The sequence below is a fragment of the Polypterus senegalus genome, chromosome 7 (genome assembly GCF_016835505.1).
Source record: "Polypterus senegalus isolate Bchr_013 chromosome 7, ASM1683550v1, whole genome shotgun sequence".
Classification (NCBI taxonomy): Eukaryota; Metazoa; Chordata; class Cladistia; order Polypteriformes; family Polypteridae; genus Polypterus; species Polypterus senegalus.
In genome coordinates, this window is record NC_053160.1 from 168,769,701 (window position 1) to 168,783,950 (window position 14,250).

Sequence of the window (14,250 nt, forward strand, 5' to 3'; positions counted from 1 at the left end):
TAAATTAAGCCGTGGACATCGCAACATCACACGAGAGCAGCTAACGTGAGCTTACTGAACGCAGTACAAGTGATCACTTCCATGCATCAAACCTGTTCAAAAAACGCAGTACACAATTGACAAGGTGATGGCTTTATATGGCGTTTGTTTATAAAGCAGCGGAGAGGCTGTGTGAAGGCAACTACACAAAAAAACAGCAGAGCGCCACACTCTGAATGTATTCCTGGCATCACCGTTATACCCCTGATCTCCCATTTCAATTGAAATGCCTCAAATTTCAGTAAGGCTCTGCTTAGCGATGACAATTAATAAGTCTCAGGGACACACCCTTCAAAAGGTTGCCATTGATTTGAGGCAACATTCCTTTCCTCCTGGACAAAACTATACGTTGCATTCTCAAAGTAATATATATATATATATATATATATATATATATATATATATATATATATATATATATACACGAGGTGTGGCAGAAAAGTAATGAGACTGGCAACACTGCAAGCGATCTGGCAATGCTGCGCTGTTGTCCTTGATAGAGCACGTGTATCAGTACCCTCCCATAGCTCAGTGCAAGTTTCAACTCCTTCCGTTAACTTCATTGATTTTATGACTGCTATTAGCGAAGTTGTGTTTTTGGTTGTCAGCGTCACGCAAAATGGAGGCGGAATTTGGAGCAACGTTGTGCCATTAAATGGCAAGTGTGACGTTTGAAAAGTTAAAACAGGCCTATGGGGAACATTCTTTATCGAGCTCAAGTTTTAAGCTGGCACAAATCATTTTTGGAAGGCAGAAAACACGTTGAAGATGAACACCGCTCAGGGAGGACTTCAACTTCGAAAACCAATGAAAACATCGAACGTGTGAACACTCTTGTGAGATCAGACCGTCGTTTAACATTAAGAATGTTGAGTGAACAATTAAATTTGAACAGATTTACTGTTCATCAAATTTTGACTGAACATTTGCACATGCAAAAGGTCTGTGCCAAAATGGTGCCGAAAAACTGCCCTCTCCATAACAGAATTTTTGACCTCAAAAGGCATTCCTGTGGTTTCCCAGCCCTCTTATTCACCTGACCTCAGTCCGTGTGACTTTTTCCTTTTTCCTAAACTGAAAAATGTCCTCAAAGGACGTCATTTCGGGACTTTAGAAAACATCCAAAAGAGTGTAACCGGACATGCTGAAGACCATACGGTTGAAGACTTCCAGCGCTGCTACCAACAGTGGGAACAACGCGTCTCCATCGGTGTGTAGCTGCCCAAGGGAACTACTTTGAAGGGGATAACATTGATGTTTGAAAAAAATAAAAACTTTGGTAAATAAAAAATCAGTCTCATTACTTTTCTGCCACACGTGTGGTATTATATATATATATATATATATATATAGATATATATATATATATATATATATATATATATATATATATATATATATATATATATATATATATATATATATATATATATATATATATATATATATACACACACCCCGATCTACATACTGTCAAATAAATGAACTACACACCCTAGCGCAACATGAGAGGCTTCACCTTTAGCGCTGATGTCTGAGGTTCAATTCGCAAGAGTGGGTGCAGTGAGTGTGTACTGCCTGATGAGCCCATCAGGCAGTTGGATTTAGTCTTTAAATGTCTATGGTGAAGAAAAATGTATGCAATGATGATTAAATTTAACTTTCATTCCTACTAAACAGATTTCTGTCGACCAAATAAAAATTACTTATATTTAAAATTTAAATAGAACTTGAACAAATACGATAGTTTATAATACCCACGCAGCACTTAGTGCACGTAAGATTAGGAGTCATCCGTTTTAACAAGGTGCCGTATTGCACTGATACGAAATAGCCTGCCCATTTAATTATTTAGGAATGGATAGATAAATTAAGATTTTATACAAATAATGTTTTTAATTTCTCTTCCTCAATGGATTCTGGCACCCCCAGCAACAGCTGCTCGCACCCCAAAGAAGAGAGAGAGAGAGATATATAAATAGATATAGATATATAAATAGATATAGATAGATAGATAGATAGATATAAGTGTATGTAAATGTGTGTCTGTATATATATATGCATATGCCAGCAACACTCATGACAATGACAAAACACATTGTCAATCATGCTACGTTATTATTAAAATGTTTCCTTTTCTTTTTCATTACTTCATTAACACACTACTTCTCCGCTGCAAAGCGCGGGTATTTTGCTGTGTGTGTATATATATATATATATAGAGCAAGGGGGGGGGTTCGCCGAACATGGCCGTGACCGATTACGGGACGACCCGGCTCGAGTAGGCAACCTCCCAACAGCGGATGTTGCAGGCGCGAGACAGCTAGCGGCGCAGGGAGCTTGAATATGCAAGGGCTGGTAGGATCGGGGCTGCTGAGTGCCCTGGGTCCTGGCGCCCTGCAGCTCAAGCCTGCAGCTGCCTCCTGTCGCTCTGCCTGGACGCAGACGGGGCTGGATTTGAGCTTTCGCTGTGCTCAGACCCAGACCGTCAGCAGCGTCCAAGAAAAGAAGGAGGAACCGAAGGGTGAATGCAGTTCCTCCGATAGGAGAGGACGCTGGCGCTGAGTGCTGCGTCCGGAGAAGGGCCGTCCTCTGGATGGGCAGAGAGATCCCCTGGGCGGCTGGGCGAGCTGCCTGCGAGAAGCGCGGTGCCGGGCAGGCGAGCGGACGGGCATGGAACCTCGGGCGGAGGACTTCCAGCAGGCAAGTTGGGGGCTGTCGGAGGGGCAGGAGCACCGGTCGTCTGAGAGACCGGCGCTCGGGATGAGTGTCCTGGCTGTGCTTCTGGCCCTCTTTTCCTTTATTTTACAGGCCCGAAGCCCGGCAAGCGCTGAGGCCGGCGTCGACAAGGGACCTGCCCTCCTGGAGGCAAGGCTCGCTGGGCGTGCTCCACGCGGGAGGACTACGTGACCCGCTGGGGAACAGCGGGGCGAGGCGGCGCGAACCACAGGGGCGTTTGCGCGGCGAGGGTGCCGAACAGATGTCCCAGGGTGCCGTGTTGGACCCTGGGGACATAGTAGGGCGTGCTGCGGTTGTGCCCCTTCCCCGGGTTTGAAAGGGGGGCCCCAAAATTGGGTAAAAAAAAAAAAGGGGGGGGTTTAAACCCCCGGGATTTGGGGAAACCCCAAACACGCCTTTCTTTAAAAAAGGGGGGGGGAAAAAAAGGTTTGGGGTTTTTAGAAATTTGGTTTCCCCCAAAGAGCAAAAGGGGGGGGGGTTTTTTCCCCGGGAAAAACCCCCCCCCTTTTTTTTTAAAACCCCCAAAATTTTCCCCCCCGCAAAGGGTTGGAAATTTAAAAGACAGGGGGGGAAAAGGAAACCTTTCCCGGGGGGGGAAACCCACCCCCGGGGGAGGGGAAAAAGAGGGGTGACCGGGGGGCCGGCCCTGCCCCCCCCCCTCCCGCCCCCGGGGGCCTACGGCGGGCTGGAACCCCAGCTGCCCGGAAAGGAAGGGGGCGGGGAAGACCGGGGAAGCGCCCGGGCCCCGGGGGGGGCCCCCGGGGGGAGGGAGACCTGGGGCGAAAGCCGGGGCAAAGGGCCAGGTTTTTCGACGGGAAGGCCCCGGGGGATTCAGGGGGGGGCTGCGGAGGGGGGGGGGGACCCCCGGGGGGGGGAAAACGGGGCGGGGGATGAGTGTCCGGGTGTGCTTCTGGCCCTCTTTTCCTTTTTTTTAAGGGGGCCCCCCCGGCCCCAAGGGGGGGGGCCCCCCCCCGGCCCCGAAAAGGCCCCCGGGGGGAAACCTGAGCGGGGCCCGGGGGGGGGCCGGGGAAACCCCAGGGGCGTTTGGCGCCGGCGAGGGTGCCGGAAGCAGTGTCCCGGGGGGTTCCCCCGGGGGGTGGCCCTGTGGGGGCCCCCCCTTTGGTTGTGCCGTGCCCCCGGGCCCCCCGGGGGGACCCCCCGGGGGGTGGGGGGGGAGCAGGAGGGGGGCCCGAACCCCCCCCGGGGGGGCCCCCCCCCGCTGGGGGCCGGGTTAAGGGGGCCCCTTCCCCCGGGGCCCGGGGCCCCCAGGGGGGGGGAGCCCGGGCCCCGGGGGTGGGGCGGGGGGCGCCGGAGCGGGGCCGGAGGGGGCCTCCCGAAAGTCAGCCCGCTAGGCAAACCGGGTACAGGGTTTTTAAAAAAAAAACCCCCCCCTGGGCCCCCTCAATTTTCCCAGGACCGGGAACCAGGAATCCGGGGAAAACGGGGAACCCCCAAGGGGCCCGGAGGGCTTGTGCCTCCTCCAGACCCGAGGGCGTCCGTCCTGGTTCTGTTGGGGCCACGGGTTGAGGGCATGGAAGCCCTTCCTGTAGGGGCCCGTGGTCACCGCCAGGCGGCGCCCGATGCGGTTCATCCCGTGCGGTTGCCGGTGGGGCAGGAGCCCGGCGGGGCGCTTGGAGGACCGGAGGAGGCGAGTGCCTCCTCCAGACAGAGTGGGGGCATCCGTCCTGGTTAGGCAAGGGCCCTCGGGTACAGGGCTTTGAAGCCCAGCCCTGTAGGGACCCGTGGCCACCGCCAGGCGGCGCCCGGTGCCTAATTATCCCGGGAGCCGGCACTTCCGCCACACCAGGAAGTGCCGGGGAAGACTGTGTGACACCGGAGAGCTGCCAGGAAGACAGCCGACACTTCCATGCGCTTAAGGCGTGGCTAGAGGCGAAGCACCTGGGGCTCATCCGGGGCATTATTTAAGGGGCCGCCTCCCTCCAGTGATTGGTGGAAGTCGGGAGGCAGAAGGACTGAGCTGGAGAGCGAGGACAGGAGGCGACCAGGAAGCAAGGCACAGGACTGTGGGCCCTGGACTTGGGGGAATCAGTGCCAAGGGCGCTGGGGTTGTGAGTGCACGTGACTGTTGTATATAAAATATAGTGTAAATAAAAGTGTGTTGGGCAAAAATATGCTGTCCGTCTGTCTGTGTCCGGGCCAGGTGTCACAATACATATACATATATATACATATACATATATATATATACATATATATATATATATATATATATATATATTGTAATAAATCAAGAGTCTTTTCAAACTAGAAAAGGTTTGGGGATGTCCCCATATATTGTCGTCCAGACAGAGAATGAAAAAGTTGATTCAAAATGACTTTTCAGTACAAAGTGAATACATGACTGCAACAAGATGGCGTTTTTATAACAGATGGGATGATGGGAAAGGAAATGGTTGTCAGGAAGTGACGATTGGAGGCGGGACCATGGAACCAACGTCACCAAGAGTAGACCAGAGCAATCGAGTGTGGAACCGGAAGTGACGTCATCAGACTGGAACGGAAGTGCGTCATCGCGCCATTTTGGATTTGAAAATGGAAAGTGTTTTATTTTTCTTCCGGTTTTCTGTAGATAGAAAGAGATTCAGGTAAGTACCCGTGATAAACCCTTGTCTCGCGAGATTTCACTCACCTTTAGGCTCTTTGACTGCCTCCTACTGCATTGCGTGTGTGACATGACCCCCCCCTCAGCCCAGACCCATCCGGTCGGGCGATCTGCACCGAGAGGTCGTGGACCCGGGAGAGAGCATCTCGTTGGCCTGTAAGGAACCCCTACGATAAGTGCGCTAAAACGGTATGGTTGAAGATCCAAAACCACCTAGTGACACGAGGATTGACTCCGATGAAGGGACATCCACTGTAAAGCGGCATGATCCGTTATCAGAGTGAACTCTCGCCCCAATAGGTAGTACCTTAATGATGTAATAGCCCACTTAATCGCCAGAGCCTCACGCTCCACCGCAGCATACTTCATCTCCCGGTCCAGCAGTTTCCGGCTCAGATACATAATGGGGTGTTCAGCACCGTCGATACATTGGCTCAACACGGCACCCAATCCTGTGGCCGATGCATCGGTCTGGAGAACAAAAGGAAGAGAAAAATCAGGAGATTTTAATACAGGTGCTGACGTAAGGGCCAATTTTAAGTCACCAAATGCTTTATCTACTTTATCATCCCATACCACTTTAACAGGTGCTCGCTTCTTTGTCAAATTGGATAAGGGCGTAGCAATTTCTGAGAAATGAGGTACAAAGCGCGATAGTATCCAGCTAATCCCAAAATGCTTGTACTTGCGCTTATTTATCGGACGGGGCCAATTAATGATGGCATCAATTTTAAGACATTGTGGCTTCACGACACCTCCCCCCACTAGGTAGCCCAAATATTTGGCTTCTTTCAATCCAAAGAAACATTTCTTTGGATTAATACACCTGCTGCTGCCAGTGTGGAAAGCACCGTTTTCACCTGCCGTACATGATCCTTCCATGTGCTGGAATAGATGACAACGTCATCTAGGTAAGCGGCACAAAGGAATTGTGGGGCCGTAGCAGTGTGTCTACCAGGCGCTGGAAAGTAGCTGGCGCCCGTGCAAACCAAATGGAAGGACCCTATACTGCCAATGTCCACTGGGAGTGCTAAGCGTTTTTCTTTTGCAGAATCCGTTAAGGGAATTTGCCAATACCCTTTGTCATGTCAAGGGTAGTTAGGAATTGGCGTTTCCTAGCCGATCGAGCAGGTCATCTACTCGCGCATCGGATCGCATCAAATTTAGAGACCTGATTGAGTGGAAGTCATTACAGAACCTCCAAGACCCATCGGGTTTAGAAACTAGAACAATTGGACTAGACCAAGGGCTATAGCTTTCTTCGATAACCCCTAAATCCAGCATTAGCCTAATTTCCAACTCCACTTCCGCTTTCTTTGCCTCCGGAGTCTGTAAGGTCTCTCCTGACAATCACTCCAGGGTCCGTAATAATATCATGTGCAATCAAGCGATGCACGTCCAGGTAATTCGTCCACCACCTCAGGTACAGACAAGATAGCTTTTTCGAGATCTTGTCTCTGTTCGGGTGTCAAATCGGGACCAAAATTAAGTTTGGCACAGGACATAAAAAGTGAACTAGGCTGTCGGAGGAGGGATCAGGCTCCCTTTCCTTCCACGGTTTCAGCAAGTTAATATGATATACTCTTTCACTCGGTCGACGATTAGGTTGTTTAACTAAATAGTCGAGACCCTTCTTTCTTTAATTTCATAAGGTCCTTGCCAATGAGCTAATAATTTATAATGGGAGGTTGGGACTAATACCATAACACGATCACCGGGACAAATTCGAATGGTGGTGTTTCTATTATAATAACGTGACTGTGCTGCTTGCGCTTTTCTAAATTATCTTTTAGGATAGGTCGGATTTTCTCTAGCCTATCGCGTAACTGCGATATATTCAAGAATATTTGAGGTAGGGAGTACCTCCTCCTCCCAACCTTCTTTTAACATGTCCAAAATCCCCCTGGGTTGTCTTCCATATAATAATTCAAAGGAGAAAACCCTGTTGAGGTTTGAGGGACTTCCCTGTAGGCAAACAAAACGAGGGGAAGCAACTGATCCCAGTTTCTCCCGTCCTCGCTAACTACCTTGCGTAACATCTGTTTTAACGTCTGATTAAAACGTTCAACCAGTCCATCAGTTTGAGGATGATAAACTGATGTTTTTAGATGTTTTATCCTGAGTAATTTGGCCACTTCCTGAACGTTTCTGAAGTGAAAGGAGTCCCTTGATCTGTTAAGACCTCTTTGGGGATCCCAACACGCGAATATCCCTACTAATTCCCGTGCGATATTTTTGAATTAGCTGGCAAAGGAACAGCCTCTGGAAGCGAGTGGCATAATCTACTAGAACTAAAATATATTTAAAACCTTTTAACGAGGGTTCTAATGGACCAACGAGATCTATACCTACTCGTTCAAGCGGGATGTCAACAAGGGAAGGGGAATAAGAGGAGCTTTAGACCGTCTGGGTATCTGGCGAAGTTGACACTCGGACATGAAGCAAAATCGCCTGACCTCCTCATTAACTCCCGGCCAAAAAAATCTGAGTTTTATTCTCTCCAAAGTTTTTTCGGAGCCTAGATGGGCTCCTAGAAGGTGGGCATGTGCTAATTCACATACGTTTCGCCGAAACGTACGTGGAATTAACAGCAAAGCCCGCACTTCACCCTCGTGTTCTGCCACTCTATATAATAATTCATTTTTAATTACAAAGAACGGCATCGGTGGCATGGGATCTAGGTTTGTATAACCATCGGTAGATACTATTGCATTTCTAGCATTTTTTAATGAATCATCATTCCATTGTTCTCTTTTGAATGATGATGGGGTTAACCGAAATTGAGTTGCTAAGTTTTGAATAGGGTCTCTTTCGAGTTCAATGGGAGGGGCTATCGCCCTCGTCTTCGCGTCGACTGTATCAGTCCCAGCAGAGGACGATGGGACATCAAAATTTTCGCACTGGGTACCCGTATGGATCCGTGCTACTGAGGGACACGGCGTGGAGGCAGTCGGAGCATTATTCTCCATTACTAAGCCTAAATTCTTTTAGATGCAGTTACGTTCTTACCGCTGTTGATGTTATTCCAATCTCTTCCTAAAATGACTGGAAAAGGGGGATCGGGTAATACTGCCATAGCCATACTGGTTATTTTATGTTCTAGCGATATTACACACCTGGCAGTTCTGTAATATTTAATATCCCCATGAATACATTTTAGACTAGTTTTCCCCTTAGTCCACTGTCGCGGTAATACGTAACGGGCAGCAACAATGGAAATGTTACTCCCGGAATCAAACATTGCCCTTACCTTTCTACCATTTATTATAACTGCACCTGTATATGGAAGAGACAGAGGGTTATTCACTGCGGCACAGTACCTTTCTCCCTTCACTATCGAGCAATCCATAGGCTCGTAGGCACAGCTCGGGGACAGATGTCCAATCTCCCCGCACTTGAAACAGCGAGGGGGACCGGCTAGTCTGTCCCTTCTACGGACGGCAGGTTCGGGAGTTTGTCGGGGGGGCTCAAGGACTGCTCCACGTATCTGTTGGGTTCGGCGAGAAGACCGTTCCGATCGCCCCGATTTATAGGCTGCCCAATGACGCTCTGCTATTTGTATTAAGGTGTCCATATCCTCGAACGTGTGCTTTCTTATTTGTTGGGCGATGTGGTCAGGGAGGGCATGCACGAAGGTTTCGCATGCCAGGAGCTCAGCCATTTTGTGGGAGGAATTTATATCGGGCCGTAGCCAGCGACACACCTTACCCCAAGCTTCAAAGCCCTGAGTTCTTAGCGGCCTTTCTGGATCGAATTGCCACTCCCTCCACTCTCTCGCCTGTTGTTCTGGTGAAACGCCGTAGCGCTTGAACACCTCCGTTTTCAGAGCTTCATAATTGGCCGCCTGCTCCTCGGTTAAATCGTAATAAGCCCTCTGCGCGTTCCTTCAAATAGGGAGCCAGTAGGTATGCCCACTCCGACTTCGGCTAAGCGGAACGCTCAAAAATCAAAAAGTAAGACTCGATGTCATCTTCTTCAGTCAAAGGAGTTAACTGGATTGGCTGTGGCCGAACCACCTCCGGCCGTGCACCAGCACGAGAACGAGCCTCGGTCTCTGCAAGTTGAGTCCTGGTTTCTCCCATCTGTATCTTCAATGTTTGGAGATCTCCCATGATGGTGTGAAGTACCGTATTGAGGTCCTGTTCTTCGCTCATGATGAACAATGTATCCTTGCCGACTACGCCAATTGTAATAAATCAAGAGTCTTTTCAAACTAGAAAAAGGTTTGGGGAATGTCCCCATATATTGTCGTCCAGACAGAGAATGAAAAAGTTGATTCAAAATGACTTTTCAGTACAAAGTGAATACATGACTGCAACAAGATGGCGTTTTATAACAGATGGGATGATGGGAAAGGAAATGGTTGTCAGGAAGTGACGATTGGAGGCGGGACCATGGAACCAACGTCACCAAGAGTAGACCAGAGCAATCGAGTGTGGAACCGAAGTGCGTCATCAGACTGGAACCGGAAGTGACGTCATCGCGCCATTTTGGATTTGAAATTGGAAAGTGTTTTATTTTTCTTCCGGTTTTCTGTAGATAGAAAGAGATTCAGGTAAGTACCACGTGATAAACCCTTGTCTCGAGATTTCACTCACCTTTAGGCTCTTTGACTGCCTCCTACTCGCACGTGTGTGACAACATACATATATATACATATATATATATATATATATATACATACATATATACATATATATATATATACATATATATATATATATATATATATATATACATATATATATATATATATATATTTTCTGCCTCACTCCGCACTATGCGGCCGAAAAGCTTAAACAACTCGGTACATCCACATAAAAAACGACAAGGGTGAGCGAGCTATCTTGAGAGCTTTTACTGGGCGTGCCGTTGTAAACTGAAATATATACAAAAGAAACATACAAGCATTTACATGTGTACAATCAAAGACAATAAAGAATAATTTACAAAGCAATACATAGCAGACAGTGTACATTAAATAATAGAGCTTTAAAGACACTTACAAGGCGAGTGATTTCCACGGTTGGATCAAGGCGAAGTGAAGCGTGTAGACAGAGGTTCAAATTGCTGCATTACCACAACTAACCAGACACAGGGGTTTATATACCCTAAGGATACGTTTTGGGCGTGACCGAAACAAGAGATAAAGGGGTGCCTACGTGAGACACATGGGGTGTATTGTATTCAAATGTTTATTATGGGACCCACGTGCTACGTGAGGTTCATAGACTTTTATAGTACCACCGCAGTATGGGATGTGACTGACTGGTGTGTTAATAAATGACAAGATGAAGGGGAGCACAGTTCAACAAATAACAGTCTCAACTAACAAGATGTAATATATATATATATATATATATATATATATATATATATATATATATATATATATATATATATATATATGTATATATATATATATATATATATATATATATATATATATATATATATATATGTATATATATATATATATATATATATATATATATATATATATATATATATATATATATATATATATATATGTATATATATGTATATATGTATATATATATATATATATATATATATGTATATATATATATATATGTATATATATATATGTATGTGTATATATATGTATATATATATATATATATATATATATATATATATAGATATATATATAGATATATATATAGATATATATATATATATATATATATATATATATATGTGGGTGAAGGACTGTGCTTATGCAGAGGAAGATGAGATGGTCAGGGTGGTGTTTGGCACAAACTCGGCAAAACTAAAAGAAAGATTTTTAAGTGCCGGGTCTTAGCTAAAATTAAATACAGCCGTGGACATCGCACAAGATGGCACCAGCTCAGCTGGGAGCCTTCGATTTATGTACACCGACCGGCTCACATGAACTGACGCAGTGCACAGACAAAAAGCAACAGTTCCAAAGAGTGATGAACAAAAACCGAATTACACAATTTAGATGGCAGCAAAAAAATATGAAGCATGTGATACATACAAGCATATTCATAAGTGCAGCTACTGTGGAAACAAAGCACACGGTGGAATCCCACGTCGCCTTAAGGAGCAAACTCCGGCAACTTGTGATACATGGCAGCTGTTTCTGCGCGGCAACAAGGGTGTGTCATAGGTTCAGCAAAGCTTCAACTTCCTGATATACTAGTAGTGCCCACTGAGACATGCAGACACTTGGATATTATCTTTTACTTTTTTTCTAATTTATGTATTTGTATTATTTTACCACCAGTGTCAGATGATCTCTTAACTATTAGACAGCTTAGTGTTTAATTAGTAAATATGGCATTTGTTTGAGTGATTTACTGGTGAGGGCCAATTGTGTCCTTGTTAGGCAATTGGTTTTACCTGATTAAACATCGTGCTTCAATAACACAGACTGAATACTTGTGCACACAGCAGATTTCATTTTTTTTTCATTAAATTTTTTCCAATGTAAAAAAATGTTACATTAAAAACTAATACTGAGTTTCAGTGGTTTGAAATAAAAATATCAGAGAGCTGGTTGTCAGTTTTTTTTCTCTTCCGTTTTGATCTAAGAAAGCATATCATGTAGAAGGAGTTTGGAACTTTTGTCATAGGTGTACCTAGTACATAATGTCTTTCCAGCTGCTTTTAGTATAACTTTGTAGTATTGTAATTCAGTATAATGTGCACCCCTCATTTACTATTTACTTGTACTTTAAGCCAAAAAACACACCCAGCTTGTTCCACCTTTCTTTGTTCAACAAAATATAGATTAAGAAATTAAGGAAGCAACCTGTATACATCAGATGTGTTAGAAAGAACAAATTTTCATTTAAGTTATCTTTACATATCCAAAATCAACAGAAGGAGAAAAAAATCTTAAATCGTCAAAGGACAATAAAAGAGTCATCAAATCCAAATTTGTGAGCATTCATATCTGAACTATGCAAGGGTGTCCTCCTTGTAGGTAACCTCTCCTTTGAGATCCATTCCCTGTAAATACCCACAGATGTTCCGGAACCACAAAAAGGATATACTAAATTTAGTTAGCAGGAATTTATCAATAGTCAGCACATTTCAATTTCTTGATTTTCTATAAATTTAAGTCTTACCGCAGATGAGATGCAAGTCTGTTAGACAAAAAGAAGAATTGCATGAGCATAACTTGGTAGTATATATATATATGTTTTGATATGGCTAATCACTATAATTGTTAAAAAATAGATAAAAAAAAATAGATAAGTATTGACAAAGGTAATGCAAGGCATTCATTTGATACATAATAACCAATTGCCTTCAGACTAAAATCAAATGTTCTTTGGGACTGCTTTTTGATAGTATTTTGCTTAGGGTATGTTACTAATAGAATAAGGTTAACAAGCACCCTACTGATGTGGCTTGCTGTGGTTGTATCTTTTAATAAGAAGATGCAACAATTTTTAAGTTTCTGTTAAAAAGAAAAATCATAATTGTATCTTTTAGAATAAAATAATCTTGTTCTTAGCTGAACTTCTTTTCTCTCTCTCTCTCTCCAGACATGTTTGCAAAGATCATTCCGTGCGGAAGTGTACACTTGTCCTGCTTGTCGCCATGATTTAGGCAAAGACTACATCATGGTCCTCAACAAGATCCTTCAGTCACTGCTGGACCAGTTCTTTCCTGGATATAGTAAAGGACGATGAGAAGCACTCACAACAACTACGGTTTGAGTACCCTTTAGAGACTGCCAGCCCTGTTTTGAAATCTCCCAATATCTGTGCTGTGACCAGGTCACGCAGTGGCTTCACCAGAACACCATTAATCCGGAAATCTGAGCAGTTAGTGTTTCCCACACCTATATCTTCAGCACCATAGAAAAGATTGAATTCTCTCCAGCATTCCACCAGTTTGTCATCCAAGGTAGTTGCTGCTAGGCGATATGTAGAAGGACTATTGAAAAGTGATTTAGTTTTTGTTTGATTGGAGTCCATAACTACCTCAGGAGATAAGAGAAGTTATTGGTGGGGGAATTCCTTTCTTTTGTTTTTCTTTTTTTGGGCGGAATCATTATCATTGTCTTTGTGTTTTGTTCCACTGAAGCTATGCTTCATTGCTGTTGTTTACACACTTGTTTAATAAATACATGGATCTACAATAAAAAAACACTGAATTCAAAAAACAAAAACTATCAAAAAAAACTGTGATGTGCAGAAATCTTTTGGACCCTTGTACTCATAAATCCACTCCGGTAGTACTTTATCAGCAAAGAAGGGTAAGATGGTAGTCTGTCTATTATTGTGAGCTTCCTGTTCCTTGCAGTTGATGACCAATACTTTTTTAAGGACAATGAAAGTTTGCTTTCTTGTATTAGTGTTCTGTGTATGTTTTAATTGCACTTATTAGAAAAAAATGTTTGAGTCTTTTACTACTAAATAAGCCACCGTTATATTTTAGTTGCTTGTTATTTTAATCATTTATTTTCTTTATGTGGCAATCTTACCTGTACTTTGTTTAAAGCAATGGCAACATTAGCTTGGAGAGGGTTAAATGCTTATTGTGATCTGAAATTTTATACTTGGTATAATACTTGATATGTACTTATTAAATATTTTGATTTCAACATTATGTCTCCTTTCTGCCTGCATTTATGTCAGTAGTACTAATCCTACTGTTCAGTCTGGCTGCTTCATATGCCTTGGTTACTTTTTACATGAACATTTAACCAGTTGTGGTTTTACAATTAGCTAACATGAAACACTGGTGGGGAAGCTTTTGAGTTCAAATAAAAATACTCTCAGTTACACTTTAACTTTAATGGAATTTCAGCAATGCACATGAGGAGACTCTCTTAAGCACTACCT

At 44.4% G+C, this 14,250-nt stretch overlaps 1 protein-coding gene across 1 annotated transcript in view; it reads left to right on the forward strand.

Moving 5' to 3' along the window:
• The window catches only part of LOC120533005 (E3 ubiquitin-protein ligase UHRF2-like), a 161,910-nt gene extending 147,896 nt beyond the window's left edge, over positions 1-14,014 (forward strand). The window contains exon 16 of the mRNA XM_039759592.1: positions 12,946-14,014. Coding sequence (XP_039615526.1) covers positions 12,946-13,092 — 147 coding nt within the window. The 3' untranslated portion in view covers positions 13,093-14,014. The remainder of the gene's footprint in view (positions 1-12,945) is intronic.
• Positions 14,015-14,250: the final 236 nt, after the last annotated feature.